At 28.5% G+C, this 21,214-nt stretch overlaps 3 protein-coding genes across 4 annotated transcripts; 2 read left to right on the plus strand and 1 right to left on the minus strand.

Annotated features, from left to right (window-relative positions):
• Window positions 1-9,946: 9,946 nt before the first annotated feature.
• Window positions 9,947-12,482, plus strand: LOC110618426. The gene is made up of 5 exons (XM_021761558.2): window positions 9,947-10,410; window positions 10,537-10,863; window positions 11,116-11,527; window positions 11,625-11,744; window positions 11,850-12,482. Exons 1-5 carry the CDS (start codon window positions 10,114-10,116, stop codon window positions 11,957-11,959), a joined length of 1,266 nt encoding a protein of 421 aa, XP_021617250.1. The 5' UTR covers window positions 9,947-10,113; the 3' UTR covers window positions 11,960-12,482.
• A 613-nt stretch (window positions 12,483-13,095) lies between these two features.
• LOC110619447 lies at window positions 13,096-15,190 on the plus strand. Of its 2 annotated transcripts, none has more exons than XM_021762900.2 (5): window positions 13,096-13,596; window positions 13,689-14,018; window positions 14,229-14,463; window positions 14,674-14,739; window positions 14,836-15,190. In XM_021762900.2, exons 1-5 carry the CDS (start codon window positions 13,378-13,380, stop codon window positions 14,943-14,945), a joined length of 960 nt encoding a protein of 319 aa, XP_021618592.1. In that variant the 5' UTR covers window positions 13,096-13,377; the 3' UTR covers window positions 14,946-15,190. The 2 variants fall into 2 exon arrangements, with proteins under 2 accessions (XP_021618592.1, XP_021618591.1); XM_021762899.2 differs by having other exon boundaries at window positions 13,109-13,596; window positions 14,220-14,463.
• A 4,502-nt stretch (window positions 15,191-19,692) lies between these two features.
• LOC110619449 (18.2 kDa class I heat shock protein) lies at window positions 19,693-20,536 on the minus strand. The gene has a single exon (XM_021762901.2). It carries the CDS (start codon window positions 20,419-20,421, stop codon window positions 19,933-19,935), a length of 489 nt encoding a protein of 162 aa, XP_021618593.1. The 5' UTR covers window positions 20,422-20,536; the 3' UTR covers window positions 19,693-19,932.
• Between the last annotated feature and the right edge of the window lie 678 nt (window positions 20,537-21,214).

Genomic DNA, 21,214 nt, shown 5'->3' on the forward strand with positions numbered 1-21,214 from the left:
TCGATGCACCATAATGAATCTATCGATTGTAATTAGATATTATTTTTCGTGTATTTTAAATATTTAAATATAATTTTATAAAGATAATTATTTATTTTTAATATTAATTTAATTGAATATTAAGTAAAAATAAAATCTATAAAACTATATTACTAAATAAAGAAAATTATAATATAATTATAATTATGAGATTATTATTTCATTTAAATAATATCTCTAAGCATTTCTAATCGATATTGTAATACCCGGCTATGTGCTGATCCAAGACTGACTTGTAATATGTTGACCCTATGTGAGTGGGTTTTATGTTTTCATAGTGCATGCAGGTCGAGTTTGGTAGGGAGGCACATTTTCAGTATTGTTTTTATGTTTATGTTTGATCATGTATGGGATTTATCAAGTACACAGAGAGTATAGTTGGCTTGCTACGGGTCCCGGCGGCCTTAAGCCGATCTGAATCCTAATGCCAGTGATGGTTCGGACCATTACAGAGGGATACCGATTTTCGGGCTGTTACAGATATTTTGATCATAACTGAACAATAATTACAACTGTTAATACTAATACATATTATATCATTTTCTTTTAGAGAAAGCAACGGAACTCACTCATATAACTAATGTGTAAATATTTATTTTATAAATAAATATACTAAATTGACATGTGTAGTCTTCACATATTAGATAATATTATATAAACTTGTAGTATAATTATTAGAAAATATAATTATTTATAATTTAATTTAAATTTATAATAAAAAATTAAGTTAATACTATAATTATATAAGAAATAAATTTAATATATTAGAAAATTTGCGTTCTTAATATACTATAATAAATACTAAATAAATAAATATTAAGTAAACAATTATAAAATACTCTCTTAATCACGATATGAATAATATTGTCTCATATTTATTATTTTTTAATTAAATAATTATAATATTAGTCTATATATTTTTTATTTCAATATTTAATTTTATGTATGTAATTAAATTTATTAAAATTTTTATTAAATTTATTTTTAAATTTAAATGAGTTTATTTGACTGTTAATTAATAATTCTAAGGGTATGAGTAGTCACAATCATAAGATCACAAGGATGGGGAGAGGAAAGAGAACCCAGTAGTACAAAGGATTATTATTAGCACACACTCGATTGAGTGTGGAACAAGAGAATATCTCCTCCTCTCTTTTTTTTTTTATATAATTTTCATCTTATATATTTTCCACCGCAACACCCTCACATCAATTTCAAAAGACAATTCTACCCTCGTAATCTCTCTATTTCCATGTTCTACCTTATCATATACACACCAATTATGGACTTTCTCACTACCCTTACAAGGAAAACAGAAAAAAAGGGACAGATATCTAATACCTTCCCCCAATCAAATCAAAGTTTCTAATTTTTCTTTTCTCTTTTGAATTTTCTTTAAATAATTTCTGTGGTATTTTTTGACCAAATCGAAATGGGGGGTGGTGTCCTTTTCGGCTGGTGAGTCACGTCCCCACCACCGCCACGTACACGTTCCTATCCCCTCTCACTCTCCTCTTCAGCCGAAATTTCCTCAAATCGCTAATATTACATTATTATTATTATTCATTCCTTTTGGCGGGAAATTTTATCAATTCTACTTCAGAGTGCTTGTTGGGTCCGGGCCTTTTTTTTTTGGTTTTTCCCCAAGCCTGACAATAAAATAAAATAATAATAATAAAGATCGGACCGGGTCTGGGTCTGGTTCTGGCGCTGAACCGGATTAAGCTGCCTCTAGTCTAGTCAACGATTTATGACTTTCATTCAGCAGAAAATTTTATAGAGAGCTGATTTTGGTCTCTAATTACTCTCAATCTTGAATTACTAATATAAAATTTAAATAAAATAATTAAAATAAAAAATAACTACACAAAATTATTATATATTTAATTATTTTTCATAAATAATAAACTATATTTATTGTTTTATAAATAAAAATATAATATAACTGCTTTAGTGTCAATTAATTAACTAATAATATAAAAAATATATACTTAATTTAGTTATAATGGGTTTAAATAAAAATTGGATAAATAAGAAATTTAATTTGATTCCGTTTCATTTAACGGCATGCGTCCTTTTGAAGAAGAAGATAACGGACGTTAAAACGGCTGAAAGGGACCGGACGGGCGTTAAAAGAGGCGGGGAGAGTGGTAGCGTAAACAAGAAAGGACAGTTAAGCTGCCGAATCTGTATAATATCCACGTAGGCGGAGATTCAGATTCCAATGTTGCCAAAGAATTACACGGAGGGTAATGCTCAGCTTACACGACAAATCACAAGATTTCCATGACACCATGACACCACCTCCTTTTTACTTTTACCACATTATCCATTTATCAAGGCTAAGCCACTATGTGAATGCTATATACCTAACAAATATCTATAATTTTACCCTTATTTTTGAAAGTTTTCTTTAAATAAATAGAAATCTGAATTTTGAGTCCTTTAGCTTTGTACTTTTGTTTTCAATTTTTCACCTCTCAAGCACATACCATTACCAATTCCAATTGTAGTCCTTCACTAAGTGAATAGGGTGTCCTTAAAAATTAAACTACTCAAATTTAAATTTGATTTATATTAGTAATATTTGAATTTGTTTCAAATTTAATTAAAAATTAATTTAAACTATTCAAATCTATCCCAAACTTGATTATTATTATCCGAATTAAATTTGAACCCGTTTAATCTTATATATTTTAATTAATAATTTTTATAAAAAATATTTTTCATTAATAATTTTCATTTAAAAAATCTAATATTTATAAAGAATATTTAAATTTAAATTTTTAAATAAAAATATGTAAAAAAATATAAATATTATTGTAAAATATATTTTTTATATTAAATTAATTATTTATATAAACGGATTCGAATAGTGGGTACTCGGTATATAAAATCTGAATCCGATCTGAACCCGCAACGGGTATTATTTTTAAAACTTGAACACATTCCAAATTTGATTATAACTATTCAAATCCATTTTATTAGGGTTCGGTCAGATTGGGTACCCGAAAATATTCGATCCGTTGTCATCCCTTAACTCTATCTGCTTTCGCCTTTGAGGATTTCTATTATGGATGATATGTCATAGACCAATCATGACAGCAATGGCAAAATAAATAAATTTTTAATGTGTTGTATTAAGTAAAATTCTTCCATTATATATAATCCATCATTCTAAAATAAGCAATATATTTTTATAAGTATGATCAAAGTTTTAATTAATATTATTGATGTTATTTTGATTTTTTCTGAATTGAGACACTAAATATAAATATGTAAAAGTAAAGATAACACTTAGTGTGTTGATTTGATAATTTATTTAATTTTTAAATTAATAGTCTGTCTATAATAATAAGACTATCATAAAAATTATTTGAGAGGTTGATGTACTAAAATGTTCTTTTATTATAGGCTCTCATAGTCTTTATCGTGTAATCAAAGTGAGATTTAAAATCTATTAAAAATACGGACTCTTTGAGTCATTTTTTTATTATTTGTAGTGTTTCTCAAAAATTTGATTTAAGATTTATATCAAAATCAAAGAATTTAGTCTTAATTGATTTTTCTTGTTGATTCGATCATACTTATTGAATTCTAGCCGAATCCATAGTTTCGATAATGATTGTCGAATTTATGTACTTGATATTTTAGGGCTAAATCCACGGACTCCACAATCTTTGCCAAATCCTTTGAGGAATTAAGTCAGTGAAGATTGAATCCTTCAAATAGTTGATTTTATTGATCGAATTTCAAAGAATTCGATCGTTTTAAGAGCTGAATTTTTTTAAAATTTAGTATCGAAATCTTATATTATTGTTATTTTATTTTAAAGATACTAACAAATAATTTTATACATTGAGAATGGAAACTATTATTTTATATATTGGATGATATATATAGATGGGTTCATATTTGGACAACAATTATGAAAAAAAAAAAGGCTAAAATTTGGTAGGAGGTTTTGGAAATATGACTGCTCGTTCTCAATACTAAAACTGCTTTATTTTGCGGCTAAATTAAAATTTATCGATTAAGGAAAAAGGGGAAATGAGCAATTCGAGAACTAAAATGATTTAGGTGATTATGTTCACACACTTTTTGACCATAAAAAATATAATGTTTATGACATAAACTTTCCACTACATTATCCAAAACGCAGCACATCATCTCGTTGCAATACTCATGCTTTTTCCAATACACTCTTTAGTAACCAAATTACATTTCAAGAGAAGCAAGGAGAAAATGAAGTCCAAATAAAGGGAAGTGAGAATAGGAAAGTGAAAAGGAATGAGAATAATTTCTTTGGTGCCGGTTCATGTTCTCTGCTGTGGTCTTGCAATGGTTTTATTGGGTTTTTTTTTTTTTTTCGATGCCCGCTTTACTTCTTCCATGCCTTAAAGCAGAGAAAATGTTGTTTTGTATTTGGTTTTTATTTTATCTCCTTTCCTCTGTCGTGATTTCCTCCCTTGCTAAGAAAAGGCGGTTGTTTTTCTTTTCTTTATTTTTATTTTATTTTTGTGTTTGTTGGTTTCAAATTTTGATATTTTCTTAGAGCGAGTTCTATGTGGATCTGCTTGAGGAGGTGCTCTGTTCTTGTTCTTGGAAATACTCATCGATTACAAGACACTAGCATCTTAGGATCGCACCATTGCATCCAATAACAAAGCTTCCATCGGCCATTAATAAGCTAAACTCTTTCGTGTCGTCCTCTATTACTTGGTCATGGCATTTACTATTCTGCATGTGCCATGAGTCTTTCAATTTACTTCTTTTTTCTTGCATGTTGTTTTGTTGGTTATTCGGTGATAGGCGTCTCGTTATTTCTATCATTAATTTTTGAATTGCATTTTACTTCTAATTTCGGTGTTGAGGCCGGTGGTGGTCAATCGGTGTTGTTGGATTTACTACATTGATTTGATTTATTTAGTTTAGTTTGCTAGTTAAGTTTGCTTTGTGTTTCGTCTTGTTTTTTTATTTTTTATTTTATTTTGTTGAATTTTGGACCTTTGGCTTGTATTTGTAACCCACCATCTTTTGCCCTTTGGGCATTAGAACAGCAAGTTTTTGCATGATAAAAAAAAATACATTTTAAGAATAAAAAAAAGCCATAATTAAGCTAATAAGTTTATAAATTTAAGAAAATTGACAGGAAAAAAAACTTTTATAATTAAAATCAACAAATTGTTGGATTAGTGACATATGGAGCTGATCGTCAAGCATAATTTTAGGGATTTAGGGATTAGTGACAAATGCACTTTTCATAAATATTAGTTTATTGCTTTTAGTAGTATTTAGGGATTGTAACTTAAATATACAATTAATAATTTTAAAATAAACCAAACAATGACCAACATATATTTTTTTTTGAAAAAAAAAAGAAAAAGAAAGAAAGAGTGGGTAATTAGATGAAGGTGCAAGCTGATGATAAAGAAGAGAGTTTGACCAATGCATTTAAATGGGAATATAAAAAAAAAAAAAAAAGCAACAATGATAAGAAATAATGGAAAGGGAAGTCCCATATGATTATGTCTTTGCTTTAATCAGTGAGACATAGGTAATTAAAGCAGTGCTAAAAGGACAATAATTAAAAATCTAATAATAATAATTATATACATAATTTACAAATTTTGAAATTAAACTCATACTATATTTTCTACATTTAAAAAATCTCAACTATAAATACTTAATAATTACAATTATAAAATCATGTTAATTATATTCGTAATAATTCAATTATGTTATAAAATATTTTCAAAATTTAGAGCGTTAATAATTTTAAAAAAAATTCTAATGATGCAAATATATATTATGCAAAACTAACTGACCATGTTTTGTTTTTCTGTAACTAAATTTAATTAGAATTGATTTTATTATTAGGGGTGACAATTCGTTCGGTTCGGTTCAAAATCAAACCGAATCGAATAAACTGAAAATCAAAATTTTAGTATTTATAAAAACCGAACCGATTTTGATCAGAAACTAAATCGAACCGAACCGGTCTGACTCTGTCGATTCAGTTCGGTTTGATCGATTTTAATTTTTAATAAATTTTTTATTTTTTACACTTTATTTTTAATATTTTAAAATTTAATTAAAATATTTTAATTTTAATATAATTTAATTTTTCTATATTATTGAAAATAACATATTATTATCACTAATCGGTTCGATTCAATTTTTTTGATTTTTTTTTATCAAAACCGAACCGAACTGAAATAATTAAAAATTTTAAAATTAAAAATCAAATTGAACCGAATTAAATAAAAAATTAAATTAAATTTTAAAATTAATTCAATTCGATTAATTTTTTCAATTTTAACTAAATACGACTCCACCAATTTATTATGTATGTATGTTTTAAATTATACAAATAAATTATTCATTAATTTTAAACGGATTTTTGGTTAAAAATAGTTGGGAAGGGCAAAAGAAATACAAAAGAAAACGACAAATTTGCATGCAGCCACTCTAGGTTAACGTTGACTCAAAAGTTCTTATCAATTTTTTAAAATTAATTTGTCTCATTTCTCACTCACGCTCGTTGATTGAAATTATTGTTACTTTGCCTTCACATAAAGATTGAAAAATTATTTTTTACTCATGAAAAAATTTATTAATTTTAAAAAATATATTATTAAAAATTTATTAATTAATTTTTTATTAATTTTATTTATTAAATATTTTATAAAAATCTAAAATATTTTAATATTGAGAGACTAATTGGTTATTTTTTAAAAAACTTAATCAATCAATAAATAAATTTTTTTAAACTATAAAATATTTAATAATTAAAATTAATGAAATAATTAATTAATAATTTTTTAAAAAATTTAAGTGATATTTTAATATATTTTTTAAAATTTTAAAGATGTTTTAATATATTTTTCAGAATTAAGAGGTTAATTAATAAATTTTTTATAATTTGAAAATTAAATAATAAATTTTTCTAAAAAATTCACTTGGAATAAAATAGTATATGAGTCTTTTAATTGGATAAGAAAACAAATTTTATTTCTCTAAAGGATTTTCTTTTAAATTATAAGGATTGAAATTCTTCTACTCATTATATTTTCAAACATACAAACATATAAAAATTTATAAAATTAAATTCTTTTAAATTTTTAGATTTCAAATAAGGATTATTAATCCACATTTATTGGTTAAAAGGTATATCATTTATCTAGTAAATTCAAATTTAAATTTCTATTCTTCTAATTTTTTATTAGAAAATCGCTTTAGACTTTTGTGATAACCTTGATTGTACTCTAAATAACAAAATAGTTTTAAAACACATTAGAACCCTCTAAGCGAGTCATCCTATCATTGCATTATCCGACTCGTGATTAAAATAGGCTGGATTGACCAACCGCCTGGACCCACCAGAGGAGAGTCTAGTTCATGAAAAGGAGAGTCTAGCTCATGGAATATAACGGGAGGCAGGGGAGCAACTACACCATGACCCTGCTAACACTAGCATCGGAGAGGATAATTAAATGGTCATCTGACAAGAAGAAACAATAAGGTACTTCCGTACTTACAAAACTGTGTGATAAGGATAGATGGCACTGTACAAAAATAACGGTTATACGTAATTAGAAAATAAAAAAAATGAAATAAAGGAGGATATGTGATCCTCTCAGATTAACCTTACATGCGTATGTAAATTTTATTTTTTCTAAATTTCAAAATATTATTTTAATTAGTTGAATTTTATACCTTCTAAATATAAAAAAAATATTAGAAAAATATTTATTTAAATTGAGTTTTTATATATCCATACGATATAGTGAAATCATAAAACTCACAAGTTAATGTAAATAAATTATAATAAAGTCCATATAAAATTCTATTAATTAATCGCTTCATGCTAAAAATATTTAAATTTTTTTTTATAATATTTAACGGTTAAAATTAACGAAGTGATTAATTAGTAGATTTTTTAAAATATATATAATATTTTAATATATTTTTTAAATTAAGAGATTAACTAATGAGTTTATAGATATTAAATAGTATTTTTTTATTTTAAATACAAATTTTATTTTTAGAAAAAAAGGAGAGATTTTTAAGAGATTCTTTGAGGTGTATATCATTTCTCACTTTGTGTAATGCACTATCTTACCTTATCAATCTCAATTAATTTGCAATTCTATTTTGGGATAAAATAATACACAAGTCATTTAAACCTTCTTTTTGCTCCTTTATCCTCAATCATCCTAATTAGTTCATCATATTGACACTAACATTCATAGATTCATAGAGGTATAATCAAGATAAGCACATATTTTTTCTTTAAAAAAAAAATTCATGATTTAGGTAAACACATAAAGTAATTTTAATCAAAGGCTCGAAATTGAATTCTTATTTTTTGTTATAGTTGAAGAAAAAAATCTTTTTCTACTCAAAAAAAAAAAGAAAACTTTTAAAGAGATATAAATAAATTTATAAGTGCCGAAAACTATATAATAAAAAAAAAAAGAAAAAAGAGAAACACATTTCTTATGTTTATATAAGGAATAAAAAAAAAACATTAGTTTCACCGATCTTATTATTTTAAGTCTTAGGAATATGTTTAGAGTCTAGTGGTATGGTGGATGACAAAGCTTGTCATATAGATTTTGAATTCTTACAAGAATTTAATCGATGAACAAGTGATAAGTCACATGTAAGACAAGAACTAGAGACTAGGATAGCATATCAATAATAGAGCAAATTAAGAAGAGCTATGGAAGCAAGAAAAATATTTAAGACTACACTGAAATTTTAATACTATATTAAATTTGAGTCACATCTAATTTATTTTAAAAATTAACTAAGAAAAAGAGTATTAAAAATATTTATAAAAAATACATTATTCTCGCCGTAAATCGATATGGAATTTAATAATATTAAATATTACAAATAAAAGGAGAGACGGATATACATCAAATATTGGAAATAAAAGAAGAGGCGGATATAGGATACAGAATTTGAATGAGAGGTTAATGTTTGAAAAAGTTGAACTTCTCCACCAAACTCTTAATAGATCTTATAGTGTGACTAATCCTAATGATTGTTACCATTGGACTTAAAAGGGAAAAAAAATTTTGTCTAGATGTTGGTTAAGCAACATGGGCATGCTTATACATATAGTTATAAATAAATAATCTAGTGGTTGTTGCATTATTATGGAAATGTATAATATCATAAATAGTGGGACCAATATTCATTATGATAACATGGTAAATTTTGGAAGAATTTTTTTAAAAAAAATATATTTAAAAATTATTTATTTTATGTAATCCTTATATGTATAAGGGATATATTATTAATTAGGTTGAATTAGTTTAAAATATATATTTTTATATATTCTGTTTAAATTTAAATAATTTATTTACATTCGTCTGTTCAATAAATTATTGACTTACATGTCGAAATAATTGTCAATAGAATTCGACCGCTTCACTTTTTTAGTAACAAATTACTTTTAATTCTTTTTCGGCTCCATTAAAAATATATTTATACAATCATAAATAATTAATTTGATATATTTAAAAGTTTAATTAGTGAAAATAAAATGTCAAAGCACTTAATTTGCAAGATTTTAATAAGCTCTTATTAGTCATACCATGATATCCTTAATGTTTGAGAAGCAAAGATTCATTTAAATTTAAATTAAGAAGGCAGCATTAGCACATAAAATTAGGTATCCATTATAACTAATTATGGACAAATGGCAGGTGGGTTACATAGCAGGACAAATGTTTCCAACCACTGGGCCATTCCTCCAGTTGTTTTCATTTCTTTTTTTTTTTCACATTTAAAAAAAAAAAAAATCAATTTAATTTAATTTAATTTGAAATTTTGTACCTGAAACCTTAATAAAGCAGGTTGTCTTCTACATTCTCTACTGACTCTCTCTCTCTCTCTCTTCTTTTTCACTTTCCTCTTCTTCTGTTGGGCCCATCAGCCTGCAAAACCTAGCAAACTCTTCAGGGTCATTATTAAATCTTCCTCCACCAGCTTCTCTCATTTCCATCTACCCATCTCTTTATTCTTCTCTTTCTCTCAAGCTTTTTTCTGTTACTTATCATGGCTGGGTCTCTTCAAGACTTGGAATCTTGGCTTCCTACTGAGTTTCTTACTCAGGAAGAGTTGCTCATGGGCAAAGATGATTTTAAAAATAAAGGGTTTTGCTCTGAGTTCAAGCCTGGCCTTAGCTTCCCTACAGAGTTTCCTTACGAGTTTGAGTCGTTTGGCTCCTCTGTTTCCCTTAGCTCGCCGGATGATTCTGTTGTTGGCTCTATTGAAACTGAGAGTAGTGATGAGGATGATTTTCTTGCTGGGTTAACTCGTCGACTGACTCAACAACTCACTGTCAAACCTGAGGTGCGATTTCTCTTATTTGCGTCTTTTTTTCTTACAGATTCTCCATGTTTTTCTCTTTTCTCGATGGGATTGAAGTAGGTTTTGACGTTTTCTTTTGTGCTTTTTCCTTCTCTTTGTACTTAATAGAAGTGGGTTATGGCCGGCTCGCCTGAGTCGACACTGAGTGGCATCGGAAGCTGGTCGGTTTCAAGTAACGGGAGCCCAAATGGTGGGCTGTCGCCTCCAACGACGCCTTTCACGGCCAAAAATGATACATGGGATCTGATATACGCAGCTGCTGGACAAGTTGCCAGGCTAAAGATGAACAATGAAGGAAACAAGTACAACAACCATCAAAGGATGGGACTACTGGGTCCTGTAAGGAGCCAACATGCAGACGCTAACCTTAAACATCAGAATCCAGGGCTTTACTCGGCTCAGAGCTTTAACCATCCTGTTTCACAAATGAATCAGGTAATTCACATGAGTTAATTGAAGGGAAATGCTCTGTTTTGATGTCCAGAGGAGGAGAAAATGAACTCAGTAGATGGGTCTACCCAAGAAAAGTAAAAAAAAAAAAAGGAAGTTGCATATGAGAACTTTAGCTCTAATTTTTGTATTACGCATTTGGATGAAGTGGGTCTTTTCATTTCTTGCCAAAAAATGCATTTGATTCTTCCAAACTTTGGTTGGCTAACGATTCTTATTTGTCTCTGTTTTCTACAGTACCATTCTCAGGTGAGACAGGAGCAGCTGCTAAAGCCGCAGTGCCCTTTAGTTTGGGGTAAGCAACAAGTGAAGGTGGGATGGCAAGCCCAGCCACAGCGGCAGCATCCTCGGCTGCAGACCCAGTCTCACGTCCAGCACCAGCAACAACAGATCCAGAGCAAAGGCACTAGTGTTGTTGGATATGAAAATGGGAGATGTGTGCGTCCTCTGGGTATCCCACAGTCTGCTTGGCCGCCTCTTCAAGTGCAACCAAATCAACAGCAACAGCAACAGCAACCACAGCAGCACTCAAATGCAGGGATGAGAGCTGTTTTTCTCGGTGGATCTGGTGTTAAAAGAGAATGTACTGGGACTGGTGTTTTCTTGCCTCGGAGATATGGTAATCCACCTGATTCCAAGAAGAAATCAGGTAAATCTCCATTGCTAAAGTTAACTAAATCTTCTTTTTCTTTATCTTTTAACATCTTTTGAAACTTACCCTTTTGGCTTTCTGCTTGTTTCCTCAGCTTGCTCAACAGTTCTGCTTCCAGCAAAGGTGGTTCAGGCTCTAAATCTGAATTTTGAGGACATGAACATGAACAGCCATGCCCAACAACGCATTAACAGTTCTTTTGCCTCTGATTATGGTATGCCAGTACTTCCAACTAATTACATCAATGTGATTAATTAATTAACTATCAGTCCACAAATCTAAACATTTTGTTTTTAATTTTGATTTTCTGGTTCTGCAGATGCTTTAATGGCAAGAAGAAATGCCCTTTTGGCACAGCAGAAGAGAAATTTGAGAGCTGAGGGTGTACTCAACCATGAAGTACACTTGCCTCAAGAGTGGACATACTGATGCTTTAATATATAGTGTTGTTTTGGTGGACAGAAGAAAAGCAAGTATAGTTTTAGAAGTATGAATAGGGTTTCTATGGCATAATTTGGTTTTTACATAGGAAAATGAAATTCAAGAAGGGAGGGAAATAAGAAGAAAAGCTAGTTTTTTTCTTTTTGGGGTTTTTGAGGGAAGTTTGAAATCAGCTTTTTTTTAAAGATTAAGCAGCAAAAGAAATGAAGCAGACAGCAGCCAGCTGCAGTAGGAGGTATTTTTATTGTAATAAAATGTGGGTTTATGTCTTGAAAGGTTCTTTTTGTAAGGGGGCATGAATTTGGGTAGGCCTTCTTGTTTTGATTTTGAGGCATAAACTGTGTTTTGTGTTTATTATTTATTTAGGGGAAAGATTTTGAGTGGATTGGAAGATGGGGAGGTTGTCTTTTGCATGTTCTTCAATGTTCATCCAATCCAATCCACTTCTTTCAATTGTTGTTCAATGTCCCTTGGCAGCTAAACCATGTCTAATAAGAGAAGCTTTTATTTACTTTTGAATTTTAATATTTCTTTGAATCTAAGATCCAATCAAGAAATTAAATAGGAATTTCATGTAAATGGGTGAAATAAATAATTTTTTGTTATAATGTATTTGAATTTGAGATCTTGCCAAGAAGAACCAAAATTCAACGTAAACTTAACGCTAAAGAACTGCGGCTGGCGGCGGAATGACAAGATGATTAACCCCCTCCAAGTGGGTTGCCAAAAATATTTTTCATGTTGGGGGATTTAAAGAAAATTATTAATGGAAAATATTTTTTTTATTTGAAAAAGAAACTTAAATTATCTTAACGATTTATATATTAAGTAATACATTAAAATTACTTCTGAAAAAAAATAAGAAATTAAAAATATTCTTTATATTGTATTTTTCAATTTTTAGTAAAAGTTCTTTGACCAAAAAAAGTTTACTTAAGCTTATTTCTTTATATTAATTATTTTAAAATAAATAAATAAAATTTAGGTTAAAAATATTTTTTTACTTTTTTTTACAATAAATAAAATTTAGCTTAAAAATGATTGTATTTATTTTTAGATGAAAAAAATTAAATTAATATTAAACACACACCATATGCTGACAGAAAAGCAAAAATATGACGTGCTTCCCACATGAACCTACGTGGAGTTCCACAAAATAATTCTTTTTCTTATTTTCTCACATTCCCCGTCTTCTTTGGGCCATGTCCTGAAACCCAGCAAGGCTCAACCGGCGGAAATTATTAAATCTTCAACAGCCAGCAACCCCCTCGTTTCCCTCCCTTTTTCTCGCTCTTTATATCTACCCACATACTTTTGCTACGTGTAATGCTCGAGTCCTCTCAAAATCTACAGTATAAGTATTGGTTTCCACCTGGGTTTTCTTTTACGGTGGAAGAAGAGCTACCATGGACAAAGAGAACTTATGCAACGCTGATTTCAATTCCAATTTCTGCTTCCCTGATGAGTTTCCTTACGGGTTTGATTCCTTTGGTTCCTCTTCTGCTCTAAGCTCCCCGGTTGAATCGGTTGTGGGTTCCACCGAGACACAGAGTAGTGAAGATGATGATTTCCTAGCTGGTTTGACTCGTCGCCTGACTGGGAAACTCGTCGTTGAGCCTAATAAGGTAGCTATAGGAACAGATTTATCATGCTTTTGAGTTTTGTAGTGAAAATAAGAATTGGGTTTGATGTGTTTTTCCTTCTTTTAACTCAACAGAAAAAGTGGGTCATGGCCGGGTCACCCAAATCGATACTTAGTGGAATCGGAAGTTGGTCGCTGTCAAGCAACGGCAGCTCGAATAGTGAAACTTCGCCTCCAACGACGCCCTTTGGGGCCAAAAGTGAACCGTGTGACTTGATTTTGCCAGCCGGTGGTCCTGTTTTGAGGTTAGAGATGAATAATGAAGAAAACAGGAGCTGTAACTATCAAGAGAGGGGATTGCTGGGTCCTGCGTGGAACCAGAATCCAGATACTGCCGGAAAAAATCAGAATAATGGGTTTTCTTCAAGCAAAAGTTTTGGTCAAGATGTTTCTCAGTTGAATCAGGTAAAATGGTTTATCCTCTGTTTGGCTACAGAGAAAGAGGACAACAATGGTAGTGAGAGATAAATTTAAATTTCAGTCTACACATGCTAATTTTTGTATCGGACTCAATCGAGTAGAGTGGGTTTCGATCTGTAATCAAACAAGAAGTTTTGGAATCCTTTTAGGCTAATGGGTCTTCTTTGATTTCTCTTTTGCTTGAAGCAAGTACAGGGAGGCTGGCAACACCACCAGCATCTGCAGCAACACCAAATTCAGAACAGAGGGAGAAATGTGCAGCCTCTGGGTCTGCCTCAGTCTGCTTGGCCTCCTCTTCGAGTTCAGCCAAATCAGCACATGCACCAACACCATCAACAATCACACGTTAGTTCAGGCAAGAGAGCTGCTGGAACTGGCGTTTTCTTGCCTCGCAGATACACCATTCCCTCCGATCGTAAGAAGAAATCAGGTATAGTTAACTAGTGCTATGAATTTGCTCATCTTTTGCATATTATAAGGATCTTTTTTGAGCACCTCTAATTAGTTGTATCATGTTATTGACCTTATTTAGCCTACATCTGATCCTGCTTTAGAATCTTTGTTACCCTTTTGGCTGTTTATGGTTTTTTAACTCAAAAAAATTAACATGAAGTGCTTCAAATTTTCTTGGTATTCTCAGCTTGCTCCACAGTTCTGGTCCCTGCCAAGGTTGTTCAGCCTCTAGATTTGAACCTTCAGGATAGTGGTAAGCAAAGATAAGCCCTCAAGTTTGGTCATTTAACATGATGATATTTGTGCATTTGGAAATTCATGTATGACTTTTGTGGGGTTGTTTATGCAGATGCTTGGTTGGCAAGAAATGGGATATTGGTGAAGCAGAAGGGAAATTTAGGAGCAGCGAGTGTTCTGAAGAATAAAGAAATATGTCTGCCTCAAGAGTGGATCTATTAACCCAAGAATTCAACATTGAAGCTTACAAGAAATCAAGAATCAATTTTGTTGGACAAACATAGAAGTAGCAGATCCAATTGAAGGAATCCAAGAATGCAATAAGAAATCCTGTTTTTTTTTTTTTTTAATGGGAGATGTTTGAAGCAGTTGTTGAGAATAGTTGGTTAATTAGAGGAAGAAAATAGCAATAGAGGAAGAATTTGTATTTTCATTGCAGTAGTAATTAATAAGCAGATGATTTTTAATTGGTTGGGTATTTAATTTATTGAAATTATGGGGTATGATTTGTAATTTTGTAATTTTTTAGGGAGGATTTTGCTTGTTAATGGGCAAAGTTTATATAAATAGATTTTGTTTAAAAAAACTTTCGCCCAATTAAAAAAATGCATGTTGAGTTGAGAAGACCCTTGGAATTAGATTTGAGTATGTGGATGTGGTGGGGTTTCAATTTGTTAAAATCTCTCTTAATAAAATTTATTTATTAAGATTTTTAATATGAGTATAATTTAAAAATTAATAAAAAAATTATATTTTTAATATATATATATATATAACAAAATAAATAAAAATATTATCATTTATAGTTTAAAATATCACTCCACTTAAAAAAAAAAAAATAATAATAATAATAAAAAACATCTATTCAGGTTCTACCAACCATCCATATGGCAATTGGCGCCTCAACTATTCAAAAAATTTATATTTTAGAATGAGTCCTAACCGTATAATTTTTTAATAAAAAACTATTATTATTATTATTTAAATGATAGTATATAAAAAAATAAATTACACTTTAATCTTTAAATTTTAACATAACTAATAAATTGTTATTTATATTTTTAAAATAAAATATTTAAACTATTTTATAATTAGTGTATCCAAATAAAATAAGAAGTCATTCCATCTCTAATTTCATTAATTAATAAATTAAAAGAGAATAAATATTTTAATTCTTTGAAATATTCTCATGTACACTTTCATTCTTGGTAATGTACGTAAAATATTTTATATTATATAAATTATATTTTAATCTTTAAATTTTAATATAATTAATATATAATTTTTATATTTTAAAAATTAAATGCTTAAATCTTTTTATATTTAATAAATTCAAAATTATAGTTTTTTCATTTATTATAAATATTAGTTTGAAACTAGTACGTGATTAAATTTTTGAAAATATATTTTTAAAAAAATATTTTTATAAAAATTTATAATTTATGTAAATGTTACTTGATATTATTTAAAAATAGCTGAACTCATAAATATTTTCTAAAAATTTTAAAATTATCAAGTATTGAAATATTTTAATGAATGAAAAATAAGAATAAAAAATCATCATTTAATTGAATATGATAATCTGAATAAAAGTTAATGAAAATTTAAGTGTTCTTCCAAATAAAATATCAAAATGTTTAAATTTTGATAGACGAGAGAAAATGAATGGAATTTTAATTTTTTAATATTTTTAATTTAAAAATAGAATAATAAAAATATTTTTAATACTTTTAATTATAATAAATGGATGAAAAATTAAAATCTAAATAAACTGATCATAGAAATATTTACCATTTAATTAAAAAATATAGTCAACGATTCGCTAATTATATTAAAATTTAAAGAATAACGTATAGTTTATTCATTTTTATGAGATTCAATAGTTTATTCCATCATTTTACGGTATAAAAATAAATATATTTAAAATTTAAGATACACATTCTTACATATTTATTTTAAATTCAAAATAATTTATTATATTTTTTCATTCTATAAATTTATTTATCACCAACCATCTCATTTTTTTTTATAAATCCATCAATTACAGTTTAAAAAAATATATATATATATAAATATATCTCGATGTGAAATGGAAACATATATGAAGAATGTATTAAATAATAACAATTAGTTTATATTTTTATTTAAGAAAATAAATAAATAATAGTAAATTATATTAAAAATAAAATAAAATAAAATAGTATTATAATAATTAATATATTTATTAATTATAATTAAAAAATGACAATCAAATGAAAAAAAAATGAAAAAAATGAAAAAAATATTTAATAATGGATTTATAAAAATATAAAATTATAACCCAAAAATAAAAATAAATTATTGAATTATTTTATTAATAAAATAATTTTTAAAGATTATATTCAAAAAATAAAGAAATTAAATTATATGTTTCATAAAAATTTAAAAATTATTTTTTAAAAGTAATATTTCCTTTTAAATTCCATTAAAATCTTAATCTATACATAAAAAATTTCCCCGCTGTTTTTGCTGCCAAAATGTAATTGGTAGACACCTTCCGTTGTTGTGATCTTATGATGCGTGAGCTTCAAACCTGTATCCAATCTATTTTCCTTTTTTCCATATATATTAAAAAATATAATTTATTTTACATATATTACATTTTATTAAATATTAAAATATATTTTAAAAGGTTTTTAAAAATAAAAAAATTAAATAAAATTATAATAATCCGTTTTTATATTATTATAATTTAAAATAAGTGGATACAAATTTTAAAATAATAAAAAAGAATAAAAATATTGGTATCTGTTGTAATAAAAGCCTTTATTTGAAATCTTCATGTCTGTGTGTTTATATGAAATTGGATTTTAATTAAGAATAAATCAATGAAGACTTATGAAATCATGGCATTTACAAATGGAGTTGTGAGCACATGGAGATGGGTGCTTCAAATTCTTGATTAGTCTCGATATCATATTAAAAATTAAACTATTAATTGAGTTTAATTTAAATTTAAATTTTAATTAATTGTCAATTAATAAAAAAAAATAAACTGTGAATTCAGATCTTGATTAGTTTTTTTTTAATATTGTGTGATCTGGAAAATATTATTAGTTTATGTCTTAAGAAAAGTGATTAAACTAAAATGATTGGCATTCATTTTTGTTAATAAAATATAGGTTACTGAGGATGATGTGGTCTGGGTATGGGCCTTGATGGGTATGTATTATTTAATTCCAATTAAAAAAATAAAATGTAACTAATTTAATAAATAAATAAACCTATCAATTAATTGTGATTATTAATTTGGATTCCTGCTGCAACGGCTCATAATCTTACATCTAAAAAATAGAGTTTACAACGGCTATATATTTTATCAGAATGCCAAAACTCTTCTTTTTTATTCATTTTTTTTTATCTGTTAATAATATTTAACTGTCTATCTGCTACAATATCACCTATTTTTGTGTTAGAATATCTTTTTAAGTCAAATTATCATTTAATTCATTTCAATGCGCATACTCATAAAGCTGTAGAGTGACTAGACCAGCTATTTTTCATCGCGTCATATTATCAAATTGAGTTACTCTCTATTGGACCTACGCTCATGATTGATCCGCCTTACCCTAGATATCCGAATTAAAACTTATGATATGAGATTGATGTGCTTGAAAATGGTATTATAGATTTTGAATTTGTATTTTTTTTTGGGGTCTGATCTTTCCTAAATATAAAAAGGCCAACAATTATCACCGGAAATCAAAGTGAAAAAAATTAATATTTAAAACTTATTAGAATTTACTAATTAGTATTAATTTTAATAGTTAAAAATATTTTATTATTTTGTATTGAAAAAATTTATTAATTAATTTTTTAATTTTATAAAAATATATATTAATTAATTTTTTTATATTAAAAATATTTTATATTTTTTAATAAATAAACTTTTTAAATATCAGTACAATGTATTATTAAAAAGTGAAAAATTTATAATACAAAAAATAAATAATAATTTTTTCTTAAAATGATGTTGATCCATCGGAGTAGAAATTGGCATTAGAAAAACAGGGTTAATACTTTAGATTAAATATTAATCTACAAGAAAAAAACCATTAAGGAGGTGCATAGTTTTGCTGTTTAATGATGGGTTGGCTGCTATGATGCTCACCGCATGGGGGCAGCAATAGCATGTTAGCTGGTAATCATGAGATTTTCCTTTTTTTTTTTTGTCAAGTAATTATGTTGGCACAAAATGCTTAGAACTAATAATAATAATAATATATGAAAAATTAAAAAATAATCTAAATAAAAAATTTATTATGTAATTATAAAATATTATCAATTATTATATCTTTAAAAATTTATTAAAATATTTTTATATTTCTTTTAAATTTATTAAAAAATCTTTATATTTTTTCCTGTTAATAAAACAATCTCTATTTTTTAAAACTGTATCATCAGGTCTGAATCGAATTTTGATTATTATACAACGCTCCTTGAACCTATATCCTGATTAATTCAGGTGGATCGCTAAAAAATTATCACACATCAAATAATCATTTTACAAATAATTAAATTTAAGATAAAATTTAAATGATTGAACAGATTGATTTTTATTGAAATTTTGCAGTATTGGATTAAAATGATTTATTGGTTTGGAGTATTGGGCTATCTAGCTAAGAACAATGATAGCTTTCGCTTTGAGACGGGTCATGATCCAAGTCTTGTGATCTTTTGACCCGCTGGCCCAACCCAATTTCGATAAGCCACGTCAAAAGTAGAAACCTCAACTCCAAATGCTAAAATCTTTATTGACAATCAAAGCCCTTTAAGCATCAACCTATTAATGCCATGTTTGAATGCTGGGAAATGAGAGAGGAAGAGAAAATAAGTGGAAGGAAAATTTAAAAGAAGAATAAAGATTTGCATTTTGTTAACAATATTCCACTAGCTTATTGCTAAAAAAAGGAAAAAAAGAAAAAAGAAAAACTCCAAAAGTTTACATCTTTATTGACAAACAGAGCTCAATGATACATCAAAACCACAGCTCAGACAAGAAACGCAAGCCATTGGGCAACAACCCAGCTCAATGGTACATCAAAACCACAGCTCAGACAAGAAAAGCAAGCCATTGGGCAACAACCCATTAGATTACAGACAACATTTGCACTCATCTACTTGTTTATTTGGTTTTAAATCGAAGGTCGAACTTGCCTCTGTTTTAGTCTCAACCAGAGATATCAATGGCCTTGACATCAGGTTTCTTAACCTCCTCTTTAGGCACAGTCACTGTCAACACTCCATTCTCCATACTCGCCTTAACCTGATCAACCTTCGCATTCTCCGGCAGCCTGAATCTCCTCAGAAATTTCCCACTCGACCTCTCAACTCTATGCCACCTATCGTTCTTCTCTTCCTTCTCTTTGCTTCTCTCTCCACTTATCTGCAAAACCCTGTTTTCCTCTATCTCCACTTTCACTTCTTCTTTCTTTAGCCCTGGCAGGTCAGCCTTGAAAACGTGAGCCTCTGGAGTCTCCTTCCAGTCTATGCGTGTGTTGGCAAAACCTGACGTTTCATTTGCGAACTCAGAGCGAGGAGCTGAGAGAGCTGTGCTTGAAAATGGGAAGTCATGGAAAGGGTCCCAGATGTCGAGTGAGAAGGGGTCGAAGACGTTGGTCCTCCGGCCGCCGAAGAAGCTGCTTGGAATAAGAGACATTTTTCTTGCTTGTTTATTGAGTTTCTTTGCTTTGAAGTGGATCTCTCTGCGATTTGAGAGATTAAGGAAGTGGGTATTTATAGGGAGTTCTGAGAAGTGGGTTGCAGATGGAGAGTTCTTGATTCTTCATGAAGATGGAGAAGGGCGATCTTTCTGGAATGGTCAGGGAACTCTAGAAACACAACGTGCACATGCATGAGTGGAGAACTTGAGACCATGGGCTCCATTAGTGGGTCTGCTTGATGGAGCCCCAAAGCCTATAGTCTCAGTTCTCCAATCTTCCACTGCCTCCTAGTTATGGGATTTCATGATAAATATCTTTTTAAAGAAATCTATATTATAAGAAAAATCACAGTAGAAAATCTTAAATTATTTTAGTAGAGGCTGGGAATTCAATTCTACTAGAGTTTTAGAAGATGTAGGAAAATATTATAATTATAGAATTTTGGGTTGATTAGTTTTCTTTCATCTATTGAAAATTTTGCATACGCCGATCATTTTCTTATAACTATTATGAGATTTTATTAATAAAAGAAACTTAATTCATCATGAGAATTTTCAACAATATAACTTATTTTTTATTGTTTATTTTTATTTTAAAAAATAAAATATATCTATATAAAGACCTTAATAGAACTAAAAATAATTTTTTTAAATGGTTTAATTTTTCATTCAGGATGATAATTGGTTTTGTTCTTTGTGCAATGAGCTCACTGTGTGCGTCATTGCTCTGATGATGAGTACTATGCTTAGGTAACTTATAAATGCTGATGGTAATTTGAGCAGAACAGCC

This window comes from Manihot esculenta, chromosome 7 (assembly GCF_001659605.2).
Source record: "Manihot esculenta cultivar AM560-2 chromosome 7, M.esculenta_v8, whole genome shotgun sequence".
Classification (NCBI taxonomy): Eukaryota; Viridiplantae; Streptophyta; class Magnoliopsida; order Malpighiales; family Euphorbiaceae; genus Manihot; species Manihot esculenta.

Coding starts and splice junctions, on each gene's coding strand:
- LOC110619447 (XM_021762899.2), top strand. CDS start 13,378: ATGGACAAAGAGAACTTATGCAACGCTGATTTCAATTCCAATTTCTGC. Junction 14,019..14,219: donor ATGTTTCTCAGTTGAATCAG/GTAAAATGGTTT, acceptor TTTTGCTTGAAG/CAAGTACAGGGAGGCTGGCA. Junction 14,464..14,673: donor CGATCGTAAGAAGAAATCAG/GTATAGTTAACT, acceptor TGGTATTCTCAG/CTTGCTCCACAGTTCTGGTC.
- LOC110619449 (XM_021762901.2), bottom strand. CDS start 20,421: ATGTCTCTTATTCCAAGCAGCTTCTTCGGCGGCCGGAGGACCAACGTC.
- LOC110618426 (XM_021761558.2), top strand. CDS start 10,114: ATGGCTGGGTCTCTTCAAGACTTGGAATCTTGGCTTCCTACTGAGTTT. Junction 10,411..10,536: donor AACTCACTGTCAAACCTGAG/GTGCGATTTCTC, acceptor TGTACTTAATAG/AAGTGGGTTATGGCCGGCTC. Junction 11,745..11,849: donor TTCTTTTGCCTCTGATTATG/GTATGCCAGTAC, acceptor CTGGTTCTGCAG/ATGCTTTAATGGCAAGAAGA.